Source organism: Chiloscyllium plagiosum, unplaced genomic scaffold (genome assembly GCF_037043375.1).
Source record: "Chiloscyllium plagiosum isolate Xiang-an unplaced genomic scaffold, Cpla_swu_hap1 HiC_scaffold_19, whole genome shotgun sequence".
Classification (NCBI taxonomy): Eukaryota; Metazoa; Chordata; class Chondrichthyes; order Orectolobiformes; family Hemiscylliidae; genus Chiloscyllium; species Chiloscyllium plagiosum.
This window is the reverse complement of record NW_028270157.1, coordinates 17,564,789-17,585,887: the sequence shown is the minus strand read 5'-3', so window position 1 is coordinate 17,585,887 and position 21,099 is coordinate 17,564,789. Positions and strand designations below refer to the sequence as shown.

Genomic DNA, 21,099 nt, shown 5'->3' with positions numbered 1-21,099 from the left:
CTGATTTATTTATAGTAAACAATAGCTTTCTGTTAACCTGAAGGCAGGAAAATAGGAGACTGAGTAACTGGATTAAATCTTTAACTTTTTTGTGATGATTGCAGGAGTAATGGGACTCTAGTATCAGTACTTTCCCAAATGGATTGTGACAGTATATCTAAATGATACTTAATGACTTTGTTATTCTGGTTTCAAATGTTGCAGTTCTAGTTCCATGTATTAAATCATCCAGAAAGATTCAACTTACAGACTAGATATTCAATGATTTTTTATTACCTTTTAGTAAAAATGAAAAAGTGAGGAATGTTCATGTTAAGAAATGGAATATACACTTAGCATCAGAAACTTTCCAAATTAGATACAGAGCAAAGTTCCCTCTAACAAACTGTTCAACTGTAAATGTAATAAATAACAATCTTATTCTGTGAAGACTGTTCTACAGTACAATAATCAACATATAAATACATTCTACAAAAATACTTTTGCCTCTTTTTCAGTGTGACTATTCAAAAATAGATGATTTGAATTTTTGCACAAAAATCCATCTTGATTACAGGCCTCAGTTAAAAGTATTGACCAATAAGTAGCCAGTCTGTACTGAATGGAAAGTCATTGATCTCTTTAAATGGATCAGTAGTCCTTAACATTATTCCTGTATGTGTACATATCTAAGTTTGCGAATGTTGATGGGAGAAGTTTGCTCCCACTCTGCATAATAGGAAAATGGATTGCAGGATTAAAATGAAAGATTGGGGGATGGGAAGGAAGTGTAGAGAGAAGTGTGCTGACTGATGAGCTTTTTGCTTTCACAACACTAACCAAAGGAGCTCACTCACATTTTAAATGTTACGTGCGGTAGGCAACAGAGCTAAGATGTTAAATTCTATCCATGTCATGGGTCTTGTCGTCTTCTATGTGCATTGTGACAAAGTTATTTTGTTGACTTCACTCGTCTGCTTTACTCATTGGTTGAGGCCAGGGAGGTGCTGTAGAATCAAGCTCAAAGTTGAGTTGTTGTCTTCATCCAGTTACTATTACTGAGGGCTGAGTGTTTGGTGAATGGGATGGAGCCTGACTACAAAGAGAATGAAACACACACCTGCGATTTGCTTGGTTTGACATCTGTGATGGGTCTTCTATGGATGGCCATCTATAGAAATCCCATGGAGGAACCATCAAAGGTGAGGAGCACCATTTGCTCCTTCAGCACCTTAACCTCTCCTTTTCACAGAGCTCCAGTTTTTAAATGGACTAGCATCAAATGTTGCTTGAGCACGTGTTAAAGATCTGAAAAGTTTGGTCTCGATGGGAAAGTGGAAAAATACAACGTTTAAAGGGACAATGCTTTGGATGTGAGCCCTGGTTAAACTAAGAAAAAAGCCTCCGATTAAATGCTGTCAGATGGCGGTAGGATTGGCCAATCGGGTAAACAAAGTTGGGTGGCAGAAACCGAGAGCACTTTTCTCCGAAAAAAGGCTGAGGGACAACTGGAACTTTTAAAACACATTACTAGATACTTGTTAATGTACTTCAAGGAGAGATCAGGCACGATCTGACTAAATGAGGCAGCTGTTCTGAAAGGGTGTACTGAAGTACTGTAAATTATAAATAGAATTGTTGAACTTGATAAGTTCAACCTCTCAAAGGAAACATCTAATAATGAACTTTGAGATGTTCCGCTTAATCTGTAGAAATATTTTCCGGGATAGTCACTGGGACTCCAAACTGCTTCGCTAATTTCTGCAATTGTTCTTCGAGAAGAATGTTCCGTTTAACTTCCTGATTGTAATTGAACTTCAAATCCTCAAGTTCCTCAAAAAAGGAAGGGTCAAAGTTCTTCAGTTCTTTTTTCAGCTGTTGTATCTCTTCCTAGAAACCAAAAGATTAATTAAATTACCCTGTAAATAACATTTAAAATTGTTTTGGAACTTGTAGCAAAACCTTAGAGTGGGAATAGATTCTGATTTTCTTTCCTAGCCATTCTGAAGAGTTTTTGGTGATATTTTGTTAATTTCTAAGAGTTCAGCGAGAATAGCTCAATTAATAAAAAATAATGCATTTCCAGTGGATACAGTCAGTTTTCTGCTAACAAGTCCTTTATACATTCAGTTGCCTATGCTCATCAATTAGAAACTGCCTCACCATCCAGCAGAGTTACTGGATGAGTAATTTTGAGGCAAAGACTAATGAGCTGGAGCCACTAGGCTGAATCCTGGTACTGCAGCTAGAGAATTTCAATCCAGAATTAAAAAGCTACCATTGAGGTCAGATTCACCCAGTGAATGCCACAGACAGGGTTTACACCAAACCAATCAATGTTTTCAAGTAGATAGATGTAGTTCATAGGGCTAAAGGGATCAAAGGATATGGGCCGAAAGCAGGAACTGTGTACTGGGTTGGAGATCACATGGTTATAATGAACGTTGGAGCCGAATGGCCTAATCCTGTTTCTGTTAGTAGCAAAAGGTGGGACTGAAAGTTGAGTTATAAATCCCAATGAGAACCAAAATGAACAGTTTTAACCTCTGATTGTTGAAGTTCGTGTACAAATACACAGCATGCCTGTAACCATGATAAATGATGCAGAACAGCAGGAGGCCATTTAGCTCATCAGGTCAGTTAGTTCTTTCAGACAGTCAACCAGTTGGATCCTCTTCTCTTTTCTCACAGCTTGAAGTTACTTCCAACGTCCTGACAAAGCCCATTCCAGATCACAACTTGCTACTGTGGTCTGACACCAGTTTGCTTTATAAATTCCAATCATGACTCTTACACAGTGTAAAATGCTGCTAACAGTTTAGTGATCTAGGCAAGACAGCTTACCTGCAGTTGCTGTTTCTCTAGGTCTGATGCCTTGAGTTGAGTTTGCAATTCCAATAGTTCTCCTGTCAGCTTGTCCTCTTTACTGCCTAATCCATCGTCGCAAACTGTAACAGGTTATATACAGCAAAAAGTTATTGAAAATTAAGTATTTTGTCAGACAAGGCATCTTGGAAATGGAGTCAGTTTCAGCTGACCAATCATTAGGCTTTTCAGTCAAGATGTGGATTAGATTGTTTAGCTTAACTCCTGTAAATGAGTAATCTAAACTTTCCTCAGCTCAACAAAGCTCAGAGATTTCAGTGTTTCTCTAATTCTAGCTTCTTGAGTACCTGAGATTTTACTGACGGTCATTGGCAACCTTGCCTTCAGTTGCCTGGGTTCTAAGCTCTGGCGTTCCCTCCTTAAACCTATTATTACATCAAAGATGCTATAGAAATGTACACTTTTAGTCCTCCTAGAATGTTAGCAGGTGTATCCATGAGTGGCGATCGGAGCTGAAAATAGATGTGGAAACACTCCCTTCTCCCAACAACTACCAAGGCTTTAAATGCTCTGCTTTAATTAGGTGGAGTCTGGAGCTTTGTTTCTGTCCTTACACCCCCCACTAAACATGGGACTTAAAGTTACAGGCAAAGTCACAAATTTGGACTTATTCTTTTGGATAACTAGGCTGACAGCCAGTTTGTGGGGAGTTCTTGCACTGAAAAGGAGAATGGGGATTAAAAGAATCAACTATTAACATATTGTAAAGAAGGAAGGAAAATCCCTCCAGTTTCCTTCCAGGCTAAAGGAATCTAGGAATCTCATCTTCATGATAAGTTTCCAACAGCACCCAGTAATGGGTGGATTCAATGAGAAAGCTCACCTGTATTATGGAGGCCCAGGTAACAGTGACAGTAAGGGAGATGTGGCCTTCCCCAGCCCACTCTCGTTAACTTGAATTCCCCTGTATCCTCTCTGCAGGAGACTACTGCCCTCTCATGCCTGGGGCAAGTAGATTTTCTTTGGTTGTGCCATATTCTGAAGTACATTCAAGTAAACCATCTTGCATGTGCTAAATAGATGCCTGGTTAATTGAAGATATGGAAAACTTCATTCTGATAATATACGTGTTCAGTAGTGATATGGAACTTGAGAATTGTAAGAGTTACCATTTCTACTGGTGCCACTGCTGCCTTCTGCCGTTTCACCTGTTTGCTTCCTGCACATCTTGAGATGGTGGAGAAGTTCAGCTTTTTCCTTTTCTAATCGGTCATTTGTCAGTCTTTTCAGTTGAATGAAATAAAAGATAATTAGAATTTACAGATACACATCTTTTAAGTTCTCAAAAATCACCACAAATGCGATTTATCACATACTCAAGTTCTGTTCATTACGATGTGGCTGTTACGGATGGAACTAACCTTAATGCCAGTTACTAAATCGACAAGTAGATATAACTCCATTCAGGTTTAACTTGATAAGTTTAACTACAATTATCTGCATTTGTCAGTTCACAGCAATAACCCTGAAAGGACCAGGCCAGCCATGAGCAATGCCAAAGGTGATCAAGTAGTTTGTAGAAGGATGGGCAGCTGGATATAGGAATCCAGTTTAGTACCAAGTACAGTTTGTGTGTTACATTAAGATCATGGCCACTTCCCAAGTTCAAGTGTCCACATAACAGAAGTTCATACCTTAGTAACTGAAGTTCTCTGGTCAGGCCTGGCTCTGTTTTAGCTTCTTCAGGGAAATGCTTAAGAACTTCAATCTGCAGCAGAGAAACAAAGTGGTCCCGTCCATGACTTTTACATGTCTTATGATTACAATTAATGCAAACTAAGGGAACAGGTAGTTGGTAATTTATTGATATACTTTATACAGTAGTTTAAAACTTGAATTCATTTCTGAAACATGAATAACTGGCTGATGAGAACAGGAATCCAAACCCTGCTCAGTGTTCCAGAGAACATTCAAATCCTCATTACCAACTTAGGCAATCCATGCTCTCTGTATTCAATTAATTTTCTAGATAGTCCATTCCCCAAGGCATGAAATGTTTAAAAATTTCCATTAAGAATATTATTACACAGAAAACTTTCAACAGGTAACGTTGCAGAGCTTAATTATGTCTCTCCGTCTCCTCTCCACTGTTGAAACAATTTGTTCTTTTTCTCAGAATTGTCAGCCATACCTCAGTGTCAGCAGGTTGCTCAATTAGAGAAGCAGCAAAGAAATGACTGTGGGGAGGGAGAAAACCAGAGATGGTTGGAGTAGTGGAACTTCTCTTCAGTAGTCTTTAGTTGCAACTCAGTAAAATAGATATTAACCATTCACTAGCTCACTTCTCCGGGCAAAGCCCAAACCAATCAGAGTCAACTTGTCTGCTTTTAAATTTTATAAATTTAACTTGTCAAATCATTATTAACTGGTTCGTACTCCCTGACAACACTTGTACCAATCACAGTTCGTTTTCCATGATCAACACACTCATACAGTATAAATGTTGGTTTTCCCTTTAAATTGGTAGATGGAAAATTTCAGTATACTTAAAGTTAATTCATCCTTTAATAGTTGTCTGAGGAGCACACTGACATTGGATTTCTTTTTGTTGGAATCCTTTGAAGAGGTAACAACTAGGTTAGACCAGGGAAACCCAGTGGATGTTATCTATCTAGGTTTCCAAAAGGCCTTTGATAAGGTGCCTCACGGGAGGCTGCTGAGTAAGGTGAGGGCCCACGGTGTTCGAGGTGAGCTACTGGCATGGATTGAGGATTGGCTGTCTGACAGAAGGCAGAGAGTTGGGATAAAAGGTTTTTTTTTGAATGGCAGCTAGTGACATGTGGTGTCCCGCAGGGTTGAGTGTTGGGGCCACAGCTGTTCACTTTATATATTAATGACCTGGATGAAGGGAGTGGGGCATTCTGGCAAATTTCGCTGATGATACAAAGTTAAGCGGACGGGCAGGTAGTACTGAGGGGGTGGGGAGGCTGCAGAAAGATTCAAACAGTTTAGGAGAGTGGTCCAGGAAATGGCTGATGAAATTCAACGGCAAAGACTATTTTCTAAACAATGAGAAAATTCACAAAGCTGAAATGTAAAGGGATCTGGGCGTGCTGGTCAAGGATTCTCTAAAGTTTGACTTGCGTGATTAAGAAAGAAATATAATAATGCTGTCACTTATCTCAAGAGGGTTGGAATGTAAAAGCAGCAATGTGCTACTGAGACTTTATAAATCCCTAGTTAGGCCCCATTTAGAATACTGCGTCCAGTTTTGGGCCCTGTACCTCAGGAAGGACATGCACTGGAGCGTGTTCAGCAGAGGTTCACACGGATGATCCTTGGAATGGTAGGCCTAACATATGATGAACGGCTGAGGATCCTGGGATTGTATTCATTCGAGTTTAGAAGATTGAAGGGAGATCGAATAGAAACTTACAAGATAATGCATGGCTTGGAAAGGGTGGATGCTGGTAAGTTGTTTCTGTTAAGTGGGGAGACTAGGACCTGTGGGCACAGCCTTGGAATTAGAGGGGGTCAATTTAGAACGGAAATGAGGAGACATTTCTTCAGCCAGAGAGTGCTGAACCTGTGGAATTCATTGCCACGGAGCGCAGTGGAAGCTGAGACGTTAAATGTCTTCAAGGCAGAGATTGATAAATTCTTGATCTCGCAAGGAATTAAGGGATATGGGGAGAGTGTGGGTAAGTGGAGTTGAAATGCCCATCAGCCATGATTAAATGGCGGAGTGGACTTGATGGGCTGAATGGCCTTACTTCCATTCCTATGTCTTATGGTCTTATAGATGTGCATTGAGGAATTTAACATTGGTACATTATGGCAGGGAATAAGATAAAGACATGAAGTGGAGGAAACTGTAGACTATGAGCAAAGAGCAGGGGTGGGACTAAAGAATCACTTGCAAAAAGCAATCGTAGCTACTTGGAGCCCAATAGCCTCCTTCTGCCTTCTAAGAGTCTATGCATTCACACATGACCAGAATAATATCACAATTCTTCTCTCACCTGTTCCTCCAGTTCTCCTATTTGTTTTGATAACTTTTGCTCATTATCAGTCGATTCTCTCAGCAGCTGTCTAAGGTCGTTGAGGTTTTGGCTCTTTTTTGTAATGTCTGTCTCCATCTCCTTTATCTTACTCTCATACATTCTTTAAAGCATGAAGGAATTAATTACTCTTTGGTCTTTACAATAATGTAAGAAATTCTCCAATTGCTATTACAATTGACAAGGTTGAACTTTAAGCAAGCCATCCTTGTTATCCACTTTACTTTGAAATATTTCATTATTAACTCAATGTGAAAGTATCAAAAGTAAATCTGCTTTTTTAACAGCAGTTAATTCTTAAGTGTTCAATTTAATCAAGATCAACTCAAAATTCCACCTAAGCTGTAATCAGTACTGGGACAATCATATATCCAGAAACTGGAAATGGAATAGAACCGGTTATTGCTGGATTCTGCCCAATGTTTCTAGTCCAACCATTTTTCATTAGTAATCAGCTATGGATAAATCTGCTAAATTACCACTCGTGAAGGGAATGTATCTGGGGGAGTTTCCAGGTGACTCCAGGAATTCTATTCCTTCTCTTTAAGAGGATCCATAGAGAGCAAAGAGAGTGGGCAGGAGTCTCACTTACAGAGGGGAGCTAACTAACTTGTGCTGCCAAAGAGTCAAGGCTCCCAGTGGAGCTGAAAATCCTCACTGGCCCTTGAACTTCAGTCCAGGAAGGAACTCATGCCTACTTAACAGAGTGGTTAAGGAAACTTTGTCTCTTGAATAGTTAGTTTTCTGTTCCCTGCAAGTCCCTATCTGCCTACCACAACATGCTAACAACCATAACCGTGAAATGAGGCTGATGTTTTTAAAAAGAGTTTTAACGGTTATAGGCGTTGTTGTCTAGGCCAGAACTTGATGCTCATCCTTAATTACCCTCAAGAAGGTAGGGGTGAGTTGCTTTCTTGAACTGCTGCAGTCCTTAGGATGTAGATACATGGAAGTGCTATGATGATGGTGTTCCAGGACTTAGACCCCAGTACTGTGTGGATACATTACAATGCTACAATTTAGATGGCCAAAGGTTCTATTTCACTTCATTAATTTAGTGGACTAGCCTCTGATCCACTCTGTTCAGATAAAAATGGTTTTGAGCACCTCGGTCAAATCTCCTCTCAGTCTCTTCTAGTCCAAAGAATTATTCTCATTTCTCTAATCTACCTTCACAACTGAATTTCCTCAAACTGGAGACATGATTGTGAATCACATCCAGTCAAACCAGTTTGTTTTTTAAATACAAACTTCCCTTCTTCCCCCATTCATTGCTCCTACTGTTTTACCTGCTCTAAAATGTTATTAAAAATAACTCTTTATCCCCTTTACTGTCTTATTTCAACAAATTTTAAAATTTTAATTTAAAACAAGTTCTGTTGTATTTGAGACCTGACCCACAACGAAGATAATTCCTCAATCCAAATCCTTCCTCCCTCCTGCAAACTAAAGAACCGAGCCATTCTGTACACCCTGTCCTCATCAAAACTTGCCTAAAATACAAGAATTAAATTGGATTACTACGCAAGATCCATGACTGCCAACAATTTGCTTTTTTTTAACCCCCACACATTTTGCTGAATGTTCTTACATTTAAGGGATGTCAGACATGGAAAGATCTATGGACCCGTGCAGCTGTGATATCTTTTGCATTACAACATTATCAATGCTCTACCCTAAGCGATGTAATCTCCTGGAAGAGGTGAAAAAAACTCAGACCAGATGAAGGGGAAGATATATAACTGTAACATAAATATGCCCAAACTTTCAAGATAATACATTATACTGTTATCAAATTCTCAGTAAGGTTTGCATTTAGTCCCAGCATTATGCTATCCACCAAGTGACCATCAGTTTGATGTTAGCCTGCAAGGTTTCTACACTTTACATATGGGAGATTAAAGTGATACCTTGTGACTACAATGGACTTCCAACTTTTGCTGTCTGCGCCCTCGAGTTGCGGACCCCTACTCTCAGCAAAACTTAATCGTTTATTGGTCTCTTCCAACTGCACGCTTAGCTTCTCGTTCATAATCTCCAGGTTGCTTTTAGCAATTCGCAGTTTTTCAGTACAGTCACCTTCCTGTCACAGAACAAATATTAAAAAAAACAAAACCCAACTACATCTCTGGTCAGTTGTGGGTCATCAGAAGTGACTTTTAACACTTTCAAGAGAAAAATTATGCAGGGCAATCAAAACTAAAAAAAAGTGCAGACAAGTCAAACAGCAACAGTGGAGAGAGAAACTGAGCACACATAGTTCAATTACCTTTCATTTGCTGTACATCTTGTTGGGGAGATTTCACTGGGGTGTTTAATGTAGGGCTAGGGAGGGTGACACTAGTTCTGCAACAGACACTTCTAGTTCCAGCCCTGAAATGGTTAACAACAGCCAAGCGAGCTGCTGCTGGCGACTGCATGACTACCTGGCTGGAGCTTGTAAGGGATATGCATAATGTTAATTAAATCTTGGAGCCTGTAAATACCAGCCAGTATCAATTGCCCCATCGAAACTCGGGATTAATAAAGAAACCGATCGGAATCTGTAACTGTTAGACAAGTGTGAATTGCTCTATCGGAACCTGTAACTGTTAAGTGTGAATGGCTCTATTTAAGTCTAAAGTTGATAAGTGTAATTGTCAATTTAGTTAAACTGAAACTATTGAAAATGGCTAGCCTGTCAGACGCATAGTAATTCCTTGAAACAATGAACTATTGAATAGGGGATCGGAACCGCTCCCGGGGATGGCTGAGCCATTGTCAAGCACAGCAGGAGCTGGACAGGCACTTCGATGCGGCCAATAGGAGGACGGATCCCCAGCGCGCGCAGATGAATGGACCAATGGGGAAGGCGAACTGACCGGGGACTCCAGGCAGCGCGAAGTATAATTGTGTCAAGTTTGAACGAGAAGGGAGAACGCCTTCTCCAACGAATGCATGCTTGTAGATTCGTTGTACCAGTTAAGATTCTGTGAATAAACGGCTGTCTGCGTCTAACCATAGTTGCCAGTGTGAGTCTCTCCTTCCGAAAGAACACGCAAAGACGGGACCCCGCGGGTCCATCTTAACATTTGGTGAGCCTGACGCGGGAAGGAAAAGAGACAACGGCAAGTTGGCAACGTTGGCGGATCAGGGAGCAGACAACCTTCGGCCGAAGTTTTCTAAAGGTGAGGAAGCGCCTGTTAAATCTAAGGCTTCCAGTAGTTAGATTTTCTCTCAGTTAGTTTCTTGTCTGCTCTCCGACCCTCACCAACCCAAAAAACCTGATCAATTTGACAGCAGCATCGCAGAGTCCTGACTGGTAAGCTTTTACTAACCTTTTAACTTACCTAGAGTGTTTATTTCACTAACGCCTAACTGTTTTTGCCTGAGTCCCTTGCGCAGCTTTCGGAGCCGGAGCGCATATCTGTTTTTGCCTGAGTCCCTTGCGCAGCTTTTGGAGCCGGAGCGCATATCTGTTTTGCCTGATTTTGCAGATTGTTCTGCCTGACGATTACCTGACGTTTCCTACCTGAGCGCTGACCATATTCGACTTCCTGGATCCATGTTACTGAGCACCTAAAACTGACGAATTTTTTGTTTGCATATTCGTTGTGACCACCAAACATACCCGGGGTGACAGAGGTCGGAACTCTTCTCCTAAAGAGGGTTTAACCGTACAGACGTCTGCCTTAGACCGGTTGTTAAGAGCAGAGGTCTGCCACGCGAAGGTCAGGCTTTGAAAGACGTACTGTTCTTGAAGCGGTTCCCTTCAGGGGAGACCCGACATGGGGGACCTGAATTTCGGACCACCTAAGTTGACTCACCTCAGGACAGCACGTCCCGGAGTGCCCTGGTGGCACTGCAGGGACGGTGGGGACATGCCTATTCACAGTCAGTTACTGCTGGATAGCGTAGCCCTGCATAAGGAAAAGTTGGACCTGGTGATTGCCCAAGCACCAGAACAAAAGGGAATTATCCTGACAAGATTGAGGGAAACATTTAAAAATCTCACATTAATGATCAAGATTCTGGACGGTCTCTACAGGTCACCACATTATTCGGCTCTCCAAACAATTGCGCTAGGCAAGCCCCCCGCTGGGTGGGCACCCCCGAGCACTGATAGCTCCCGGGAATGGAAAACAAAAATGGTTGTGACCTTTACCTCGCAGTGGCGATACAGACCGGTTTGTTCCCCTAATGGCCCAACTGTTTCGGACGGTCTTACCCGGGAGCTAGATTATTTAGCTGCGACTGTTACTTTACCCACTGATGCATACACTAACGAGTCCACCCCAGTCCCGAAAACCCCCAACTCGCGGCCACCAACAGGGGAGATATTGGGGGAGATCAGGACCCAGTTAAGGGAGAATAATACTGCTATGGAAGCTAAAAGAAAGGTCCGTAACCTAGAGAATAGTCTCAAGCTGTGGCGGGTTAAGAACTGGTTCCCTAAGGATGACCAACCCTTCTTTACAACAAGCGAATTTGATGCCTTCCAAGCTAAAATCCTAACCTACCTGCGGGAGAGGAAAGGGGATACCAAGAAAGGGTTTTTTAATTTAGCCAACTCTTCCACTAAAAGGGAGGATGAAGACGTTTACTTGCGGGAGCTTCTGATACGCTTCCAAAGCCACTTACCGATTTCACCTATTCACACACCAGTATTGGATGAGCAGGGTCCTGTCCCGGAATGTGAGCCTGAGTGGTCTCTGAGCCAAACTCCAATTTACCCCCCTACCCCCTACACTTCCCCTGTGGACGTGCCCACCCCCTACACTTTTTTTAGATTAGATTAGATTACTTACAGTGTGGAAACAGGCCCTTCGGCCCAACAAGTCCACACCGACCCGCCGAAGCGTAACCCACCCATACCCCTACATTTACCCCTTTTTACCTAACACTACGGGCAATTTAGCATGGCCAATTCACCTGACTTGCACATCTTTGGACTGTGGGAGGAAACCGGAGCCCCCGGAGGAAACCCACGCAGACACGGGGAGAACGTGCAAACTCCACACAGTCAGTCGCCTGAGTCGGGAATTGAACCCGGGTCTCTGGCGCTGCGAGGCAGCAGTGCTAACCACTGTGCCACCGCGCCGCCCACCGTGCCACTTCTCCTGTGGCCGTGCCGACCCAAGGTGCCAACCACGAGGGAAGTCCGCCACCTCCTTACACCAGCCCACAGTCAGGATCACCCGCTCCCGGTGCATCGCCCACGGCCCCGCTTGCGGACACCAGGGCACCACTGTGTCCGCTCCAACCGCGTTGCGAGGGGCCAACCATACAGGCGCCTGTTGTCAAAGTTCTAGGGGGAAATATCGCGTATGAGGACCCGGTCCGAGACCGTGTAACAGAGCGACTGGAGAGTGTGCTCAATAATCATGAGCAGAAACTAAATTCCCTCACTGAAATGGTCGCAGCCGGGACGGGGATGGTAAAGGCAGGGGGCAGTCTGTGTCGGATCGGCCAGCTGGACGGCACCCAACAGAGATGGGAAGTACAGGACGTAGAGGTACAAGGGGAAGGTTGCTGCCCCATGCTGGGACAGGATGGCTCCCATGCCCCAAAGTTTCCTTCCCTGGGAAGACATGACAAATTGGCTTCAATGAATAGCCAGTCCGCCAAGTCTGAACAGGCACCCCGGGGAATTCAAAATTCCTGGCGAGACAGTAGGTCCTTTGCTGCAGAAGGGGACACTTTAATTGTTACGGGAGCTCGCCTCCAGAGCAAGCTTGTGAAGGGAGGGAGCAAGTATGACTCCCAGCTACATACCACCTCCTCGGAGGACGAGGAGGAGATTATTGGGGATTTTGATAAGGGGTCCTACACATCACTCCCACGGCCCCACGGCAGCCCAATGCAGGGGACTTTCGCCACTATGCCGCCCGTTCAAGCGCCTCTTCTCGCCACTAGTATGGGGGTAGAGAAGTACGTCCCCTGGTCACGGACAGACCTAGACGCCCTGGTCAGGAGGCTTCCTCCGATTGCCAACGGGGCGTCTGCCTGGATAGCGACTTTTGAGAGGGAGACCTGTCATGAGAAACTAGCGCTGGCGGATTTTAGAACCATAATGGTATGCATCCGAGCAGAGGAGGCGCTGATCAGAGCAGAAAGACTGGCTAGGTGTTCCAGGTCAGATGAAACTGTCTCGTTTGACCTCTACCGAAATTTAATCTGGCGGTCCCTGCGGGACAGCTTCCCCACTACTTTCTCGCTGGACGCGTTGGGGACCCTCAGACTAAAGGACGGGGAGGACGTACATGAATACCTGGGGAGGGCCTGGGACCTATGGGAGGCTGGGACAGGTGAAAGGCCAGATAGCTCTCCCTTGGCAATAGCACATTTTCGGAGGCGGGTGACCGAGGGACTCCCTGCACCAGTGCAGAGCAAATTGATTCAATGAAGGAGGACATATGGAGGAAACAGGTACATCACTATCTGAACAGGCACCGTACATCGGAAAAGATGAAAGCCGAAGGGCAGGCCTCCAAGACAACTATACAGATCTTAGAGCAGTTTGGGAAAATTTTAGAGCAGGTGGGGGCAAAGAGCGCCGTGCGGGAGCTTGTGCCTCCAGCCGCTCAGATGTACAGTTCCCCACAGCCCAATGCATGCAAGGCCCTGCCACGTCCCAGCCCTGACAGGGCAGAATATGACGGCCATGATGTGTCAGCCCACGACAGCCAACAGCAGCTATCTTCAGACGCACAGAGGCGGTTCCGGGGGGGAAGGCAGCGCGATCACTGCTGGACATGTAAGGGAACTGACCATTACTTTCAAAACTGTGACCAGAGGGTGAGGTGTTGGTCCTGCAATGGGATTGGACATTTCGCCCGTGGGTGTGACAAGGGAAGGGAAGATCGATTCATGACTAAACACTCGGGACTGCGTCCCGGGGAACGGGATAGACGGGACAGTAATGAGAGACCCGGGGATACGAATAAACGGAGAGGTTGGGTTCAGACCCGGGGCAGGGGAACACAAGGGGTGGTACAGGGTGCACTGATGGAGCCCGACGAGTACAGCTACTCCCGGTGGTCTGAGGAAGAGTGCTGACGGTGCCCACGAGAATCTTGCAGTCCCCTGGCCCTCAAAGCGACACCCCCAATGGACCCCCTATGATTCGAGGAAAGGTGTGTGGGGAGAACTTCCTATTTCTGATTGACACAGGGGCATCTGCCTCCACAATTACTAAATTACCAAGGGGCCTGACCCTCTCGGGCAGGATACTGGAGACTGTGGGATTCTCGGGGATGGTCGAGGAACAGCCTTACACCATGCCAGCAACAATAACCATCGGGGAACAAAAGATCTCTCTGCCCCTACTCCTGGCCCCAAAGTGTCCAGTTAACCTGCTGGCGAGGGATGCTCTTACCAAGTTAGGGGTCTGCATCCACTGTTCAACTGAGGGGTTGCGACTCCTCTGGCCTGGGGATCGCTCCCCGGACTTAAGGGGAATGGGACAATTCTTGCTTGCCCCCACTTCAGGGGACTCGCGAGTTACATCTGTAGACATTTACTGGATTCGGCTGTTGTACGCGTTGGAGGGAAGGGGATTGATGGGGGAGTTTGAAAACTGGCTCCCATCTATTCCAGGCTCCCAGACATACCTCCCCCCAAAAGACCCCTACCACGTAACGCTAAATTATGTCACCCATTATGACCCTGAGTACGACGACCGCTTCAACGCCCACCTGGGGGATAGAAGGGGTATGGTTAAACTCACGTATCTCATTGCCGGGAAGGAAGGGATTGCAGCTGCAGTCAGCCTGTATCCGGACCAGGCAGAGTGGTATCAGCTAGGGGAACAGGCTGCCCCGCATGTCACACTCGCAATAGCACCCGGATCAAAGGCCCGTAACCTGGGACCCATGGTCCTTGCCGCACTACGATGCGAGTACCAAAAAATAGGAGATGAGGTGTCACTGGATGGCTGCTTCCAGAGACGCCCCATCGATATGCTAGAAGAAGGGATTTACGAAAAAATGGCGGTGGACAGGTCCCTCCTTTTGGACAATGTCGACCACTGGAAAGCGGCACAACTGCTGCGTGATATAGACCCCGTCCTCTGGACGGTACACCCACAGGACACTGGCCAACTGGACGGGGCAGTCCACCTGCAGCTGAAACCTTCCGTTAAACGCTGCATCTGGGTGACACAATATCCTCTCACCTTAGAACAGAGGGAAGGGATTCGCCCAACAATCAGGGGACTGCTAGAAGTGGGGGTCCTCAGGAAAATGAAGGGGGGACACTAGATTACGCCAATCCTTCCCGTCTCCAAGGGGATGGGCAAGGGGTGGCGCATGGTCCATGACCTCCGAAGGATAAATGAAGCCACGGAGACTTTAAACCTGAAGGTCCCTGACCCCTGCGTTGCCCTGCAGGCGCTCACGCCTGCCAGCCGCTTTTTCTCTGTCATAGACCTGGCTCACGCTTTCTTCTGCCTTCCACTGCACCCAGAGTGTCAGGAGTGGTTTGCCTTCACTTTCGAGGGAGAGCGGTACACATACAATCGCCTCCCACAGGGGTACAAAGACTCCCCAGGCCTGTTTAGTGCGGCTTTGACCCCAATACTTAAACAGATATCGCTTCCCACCAGCACCACAATCATACAGTATGTCGATGATTTGTTGATTGCCAGTGAAACTGACACCCAAAATTTGGAGGCGGTCCGCACCTTGCTGGACACCCTTGTGGCAGCCGGTTTTAAAGTAAAACGGGAAAAGTGCCAGATAGCCCGGAAATCAGTATCCTTTATGGGACGGATAGTAGGAAAAGGGGGCACCACACTTTCAAGAGCGCACAGGGAAGCGATCCTCTCCTATGGCACCCCTATAACAGTACAGGACATGATGGCCTTCCTGGGGTTATGTGGGTATTCTCGCACCTATGTCCCTGACTTTGTGACTATGACATCCCCACTCAGGGAAATGATCACGGAGGTTGGGGCAAAGAGGCTCAAGAGTCAGTTGCGATGGAACGCGGAGAGAGAGAAATCATTCAAGGAGGTGAAGCAAGCTTTGGGAGCAGCGGCCAAGCTAGCGCACCCAGACTATAAGAAAGGTTTCCACCTGGACGTGGCGGAGACTGAGGGGATAGTAAACGCCGTCCTGTACCAAAAGGACCGAGGCTGCAGGAGAGTGCTGGGGTATTACAGCTGCCGTTTAGAGCCCATTGAGAAAGGGCAGCCAGGCTGTGCCAGATTTGTGGCAGCAGTAACGAAAGCGGTCAACAACACTGACCATCTAGTACTCTGCCATCCCTTGACTATTCACACAGATCACAGCATAGGAGCCTTTCTGGCCTCCAACTCATTCAGCTTTTCAGCTGGGCGGCAGGTTAGAATTGAGAATGCCCTTCTATCACCGCACATTACGTTTGCATCCGATAGGGGGAGTACTAGGAATATGATGGTGGGAGTGAATGGGGGATCCTTGAAGCCCCACGACTGTGTGGCCAGAGTGGCTGAGGAGAGGAGGATACGTAAGGGGTTGCACACAGAACCCCTGGCCGAGGCAGACTGGGACCTGTACACCGATGGCAGCAGCCGTCGGGAAGCAGGTGGCGTACGAGCCTCGTATGCCGTGGTCAGAGATTCAGGGGGTGTATACGACACCATCGAGTCTGGGGAAATCCCACAGCCTGCGTCTGCACAGCTAGCAGAGATTACAGCCCTGACAAGGGCATTAGAACTGAGTGAGGGACACCGAGTTAACATCTTCACTGACTCCAATTATGCATGGACCGCAGTCCACGTAGAGGGCACAGCATGGGTTAGACGTGGTTTTAAAACCAGCACGGGGAGGCCGGTAAAACACGACCAGAGTTTGCGACGGTTGCTCCAGGCAGTGCATTGTCCAAGGGAAGTGGCAGTAGTGAAAGTGCAAGGACACTCTGCCTTACGTACCAGGGAAGCGCTGGGAAATGATGCAGCTGACAGGGCAGCCAAGCTCGCAGTGCAGATGGTCACCCTGAGGTCAGGGACAGACACCCAACAGAGTCCGGGGCCGGGGGAGGGTAGCAGTGATTCCCCTGGGGAGGCGGCTAGGGTTGATGCCATTAGGCATCTGTGTGAGCTGCAGGGACGGGCGAGCAGTGCTGAGGTCAGGGAATGGGAGAATAAAGGCGCAGTCCGACAGTATGTGGAGGTCGAAGGGTCTCAACAGCCCCTTTGGCGATCCCCGGGAGGAGAGGTAGTGGCCCCGAGGGCTCTCCTGCCAACACTTTTCTCGGAAATACATGGGCCAACACACGTGGGAGTTGCCCAAGTTGTAAGAACCGTCCAGAACCACTGGTGGGCACCCCGGCTGCGGGAACATATAGAGAACCTGAGGGCTGAGTGCAGGGTGTGTAATGAGTACAACACCAGGAGAGTTCTCCCACACCCGATGTTAAAGTTCCCAACCCCGACAGGGCCGTGGCAGGAGATCTGCATGGACTTTACGGACATGGGAGTCAAATGGAGGACCCCAGATAAATACAGATACATGCTAGTCGTAGTGGACAGATTCTCCCGGTGGGTAGAGGCAACTCCTACAAAGACGGAGGATGGGGAAGTTGTTGTGAAGTGGCTCACAAAGGAACTGATTCCCCGCTATGGCGTCCCCCGAAAAATCTGCACAGACAAAGGGACACATTTTAAAAACGAACATCTTGCCCGGGTGGAGGCTACTCTAGGGATACTTCACCGCTACGGCAGTGTCTACCACCCTGAGAGTCAGGGGTTAGTAGAGAGGGCCAATCGCACGCTTAAAGACAAGATTGCCAAGGTCATGGCAGGGACTGCATTGACGTGGGTGCAGGCACTCCCCCTAGCCTTGCTGTCAATGAGGCAGGAAAGGAGTGGCGATACCTTCCTGACACCCCATGAAATCCTGACAGGTCGCTCCATGCCTGGCCCCCGAACATCACCCCTGTGGGAAACAGATTGGGATACAATGAATCAGGACATGACACAGTACATGCAAGTACTGGGGGAAATGGTCCGGCTAATATCCAACCAGGTTACGGCTGCACGGCCGGACACCCCCGACAGGTCCCGACCCCTTCGAGAGGGGGACAAGGTCTACCTCCGGCAGATGGGCCGTACGACCTGGGACGAGGGGCGGTGGCATGGCCCCTACCCAGTGACGGGGGTCGCTGCCAACGCCTTGAGGGTGAACCGGGAGGGGGACAATAACTGGCACCATTTCTCTCATTGCTCCAGGTCAGGAAAGCCTAACACTACTCTGACTCCGGTTGCGGAGGTCGCGCCCGACAAGGAGCTGGAAAATGAGGGAAAGTAACAGACTCCTGAACTGACTGGGTTTCTGCCTAGTGATACAGATGCTGCAGTTTGCGTGCATGTCTGTTCCCGGTAGACGGGGGACTCTCATTAATGTACGGCAATTCACACTGCTCACGGTGACAGGTCTATTTCAGGTTCGTCAATTTCCGTAGGGTACGGGGTTCCAATAGGTGTGTGCTTATGCTTCTTTTTTCCCCTACTGCTACCCAATACTATCCCTTCTCCCTCAGTGTAACATCTGCTGTTCAAAAAAAAAAATAAACCCCTTCCATGTTAGTTTTGCCCACCTACATTGGCAGCACTTTGACTTATACTGTACGCTGCAGTCAGGGGCCGAGAAGTACTGTATGCCCCGGGATTCAACTGCTGATCACACCAGTGGCTACTACACTGCAATTGGAGGTTCTACGTGGGTTTTGATCGGGTTGCCATTGCCCGGCTCTGTCCTCAGCGGCAACTAGATGGAGGTTGCTGTCCGTTACTGACTGGAGGTTATCCAGTGGCAGAAGAGTCTCCTCGGGCACGGGTCAGCCTGGCACAGGAGCAATTGCGCTGTGCACTCGGAGGAGATTGCCTCCGACCACATGGCCTGCAGTACATACATCAGACGCCTGGACGGGCCTGCAGGCCTGTGAACCATTCTGGCCGGCGGGAAGGCCGGGGCACAGTACACTGTTCCAATGGTTTTCCGATCGCTGGCGTGTACCTGACTGCGGGCAGTATGCCCTTACATTTTCTCGTTTGTTTTAAAAAAAACACAAGACAAAACACACACCACCGTAGCGACTGGGCATTTACACTTGGGACTTTTTTTTTGGACAGCAGACGTGGCACCCGATGTAGTTTACTTTCCCCCCTTCCGGACCTCTTACGTTTGTTAATGTTTACATGGGTTGGTGTGGCCTCAGTAGAGGCCAAGGGAGGGAATGTTGGGGAGATTTCACTGGGGTATTTAATGTAGGGCTAAGGAGGGTGACACTAGTTCTGCAACAGACACTTCTAGTTCCAGCCCTGAAATGGTTAACAACAGCCAAGCGAGCTGCTGCTGGCGACTGCATGACTACCTGGCTGGAGCTTGTAAGGGATATGCATAATGTTAATTAAATCTTGGAGCCTGTAAATACCAGCCAGTATCAATTGCCCCATCGAAACTCGGGATTAATAAAGAAACCGATCGGAATCTGTAACTGTTAGACAAGTGTGAATTGCTCTATCGGAACCTGTAACTGTTAAGTGTGAATGGCTCTATTTAAGTCTAAAGTTGATAAGTGTAATTGTCAATTTAGTTAAACTGAAACTATTGAAAATGGCTAGCCTGTCAGACGCATAGTAATTCCTTGAAACAATGGACTATTGAATAGGGGATCGGAACCGCTCCCGGGGATGGCTAAGCCATTGTCAAGCACAGCAGGAGCTGGACAGGCACTTCGATGCGGCCAATAGGAGGACGGATCCCCAGCGCGCGCAGATGAATGGACCAATGGGGAAGGCGAACTGACCGGGGACTCCAGGCAGCGCGAAGTATAATTGTGTCAAGTTTGAACGAGAAGGGAGAATGCCTTCTCCAACGAATGCATGCTTGTAGATTCGTTGTACCAGTTAAGATTCTGTGAATAAACGGCTGTCTGCGTCTAACCATAGTTGCCAGTGTGAGTCTCTCCTTCCGAAAGAACACGCAAAGACGGGACCCCGCGGGTCCGTTTTAACAATCTTGAACATCAGTCGTGATGGTGAAAGATCATAGTCTTTAAACGTTAACTCTGCTTCTCTCTCCACTGGTGGTGAACTGCTTCCTCGCCTGCTGAATATTTCTAGCATTTACATTTTCAATTCCAATTTGATTTTATCTGGTGTACATTTTGATTTGCTAGAATACAAATATTCTATAAATATAGTTGCACATTACTTCATTTGTGACATGATATGCAGGAAAACCCCATCCTCTCTCCATAGATGCTGACTGACTTGCTGAATATTTCCAGCATTATCTTCCATTACTCTAGAGAAGGGTTCAGTAAGTCCATTTCCTCTTCAACTTGCACGGAGAGTTGCGTTGAAAAGTGCGAGGTATCAAGCAGAGAGCTGTGTCTCTCCCTGCTAAAGGAGCAGGAGATATTGAAGAGATCCATTGTCTAGCTATGTTCAGAGGCATCACAACAAGAGTATTTTCATCATCTTGGAGATGGGCCATATTGTTGTTGAAGGTGAGAATGAATAAAACCTAATGTTAAGAACAGTGACACTTTTATAGCTACAATCTACAACAGAAGCGGCTCTCTCAATCTACCAAGTGGCTTTACCTTTTTGAGTTCCTTTCGCAATCGCTCATTTTCAGCTAAGATCTTTTCCACGCCTTTCGTTTTGGACTCGTAACGCAAACTTAGTTGGCCACCCACCTGCAATTTTAATTTCTCCAGTTCCAACTGAAACAAAATAAGGCAATAAATTGTAGTTTGTTCTTGATGTGAAACTCATGGTTCTGCTAAATTAGCTAGCACATGATATGTTAGTCTATCTTGGAGGGTTGGATCTGGGACGTTGTGGGGGGAGGAGAGATAAGGAAACAGGTGAAATTGACATTGATGCCGTGTGGTTGGAGGGTCCTAAGGTGGAATAGGAGGCATTCTTCCTCCAGGCATTGGGTGGCTAGGATTTGGCAGTGGAGGAGGCTCATGACCTGAATGGCTTTGAGCCAAGTGCTGGAAAATGGGATTAAAAAAGCAGCCAGCGCATTCCTTCTGGATCCACTCCTTAAAAGCTTTCAGAATTTTGAAGGCTTCTATTAAGTTTACCTCCAGCTTCTTTATTTCAAGAGGGAAAAAACCCACATATTGTCAATCCTGTACTAGTACAGCAAACTCTGTTTTAACTGACACTCTATGAACTGTTAATCAACCAGCAAACATATATACATGCAATATTGGGAGTTTACTATATTATCGTGACCTCTGAGACGTCCAC

General features: G+C 46.5%; 1 protein-coding gene across 12 annotated transcripts in view; it reads right to left on the bottom strand.

Moving 5' to 3' along the window:
* Nucleotides 1–251: 251 nt before the first annotated feature.
* cep290 (centrosomal protein 290) overlaps nucleotides 252–21,099 on the bottom strand; it is a 155,660-nt gene continuing 134,812 nt past the window's right edge. For 9 of the 12 annotated variants that reach the window (XM_087997057.1, XM_087997054.1, XM_087997055.1 and 6 more), the window contains 7 exons: nucleotides 20,439–20,561; nucleotides 8,777–8,949; nucleotides 6,828–6,969; nucleotides 4,500–4,573; nucleotides 3,975–4,087; nucleotides 2,824–2,927; nucleotides 252–1,869 (listed from right to left, as the gene is read on the bottom strand). In XM_087997057.1, coding sequence (XP_087853183.1) covers nucleotides 1,681–1,869; nucleotides 2,824–2,927; nucleotides 3,975–4,087; nucleotides 4,500–4,573; nucleotides 6,828–6,969; nucleotides 8,777–8,949; nucleotides 20,439–20,561 — 918 coding nt within the window. In that variant the 3' untranslated portion in view covers nucleotides 252–1,680. Of the gene's footprint in view, nucleotides 1,870–2,823; nucleotides 2,928–3,974; nucleotides 4,088–4,499; nucleotides 4,574–6,827; nucleotides 6,970–8,776; nucleotides 8,950–20,438; nucleotides 20,562–21,099 lie in introns of those variants that run through there. The other 3 variants (XM_087997058.1, XM_087997059.1, XM_087997062.1) reach the window with 2 other exon arrangements.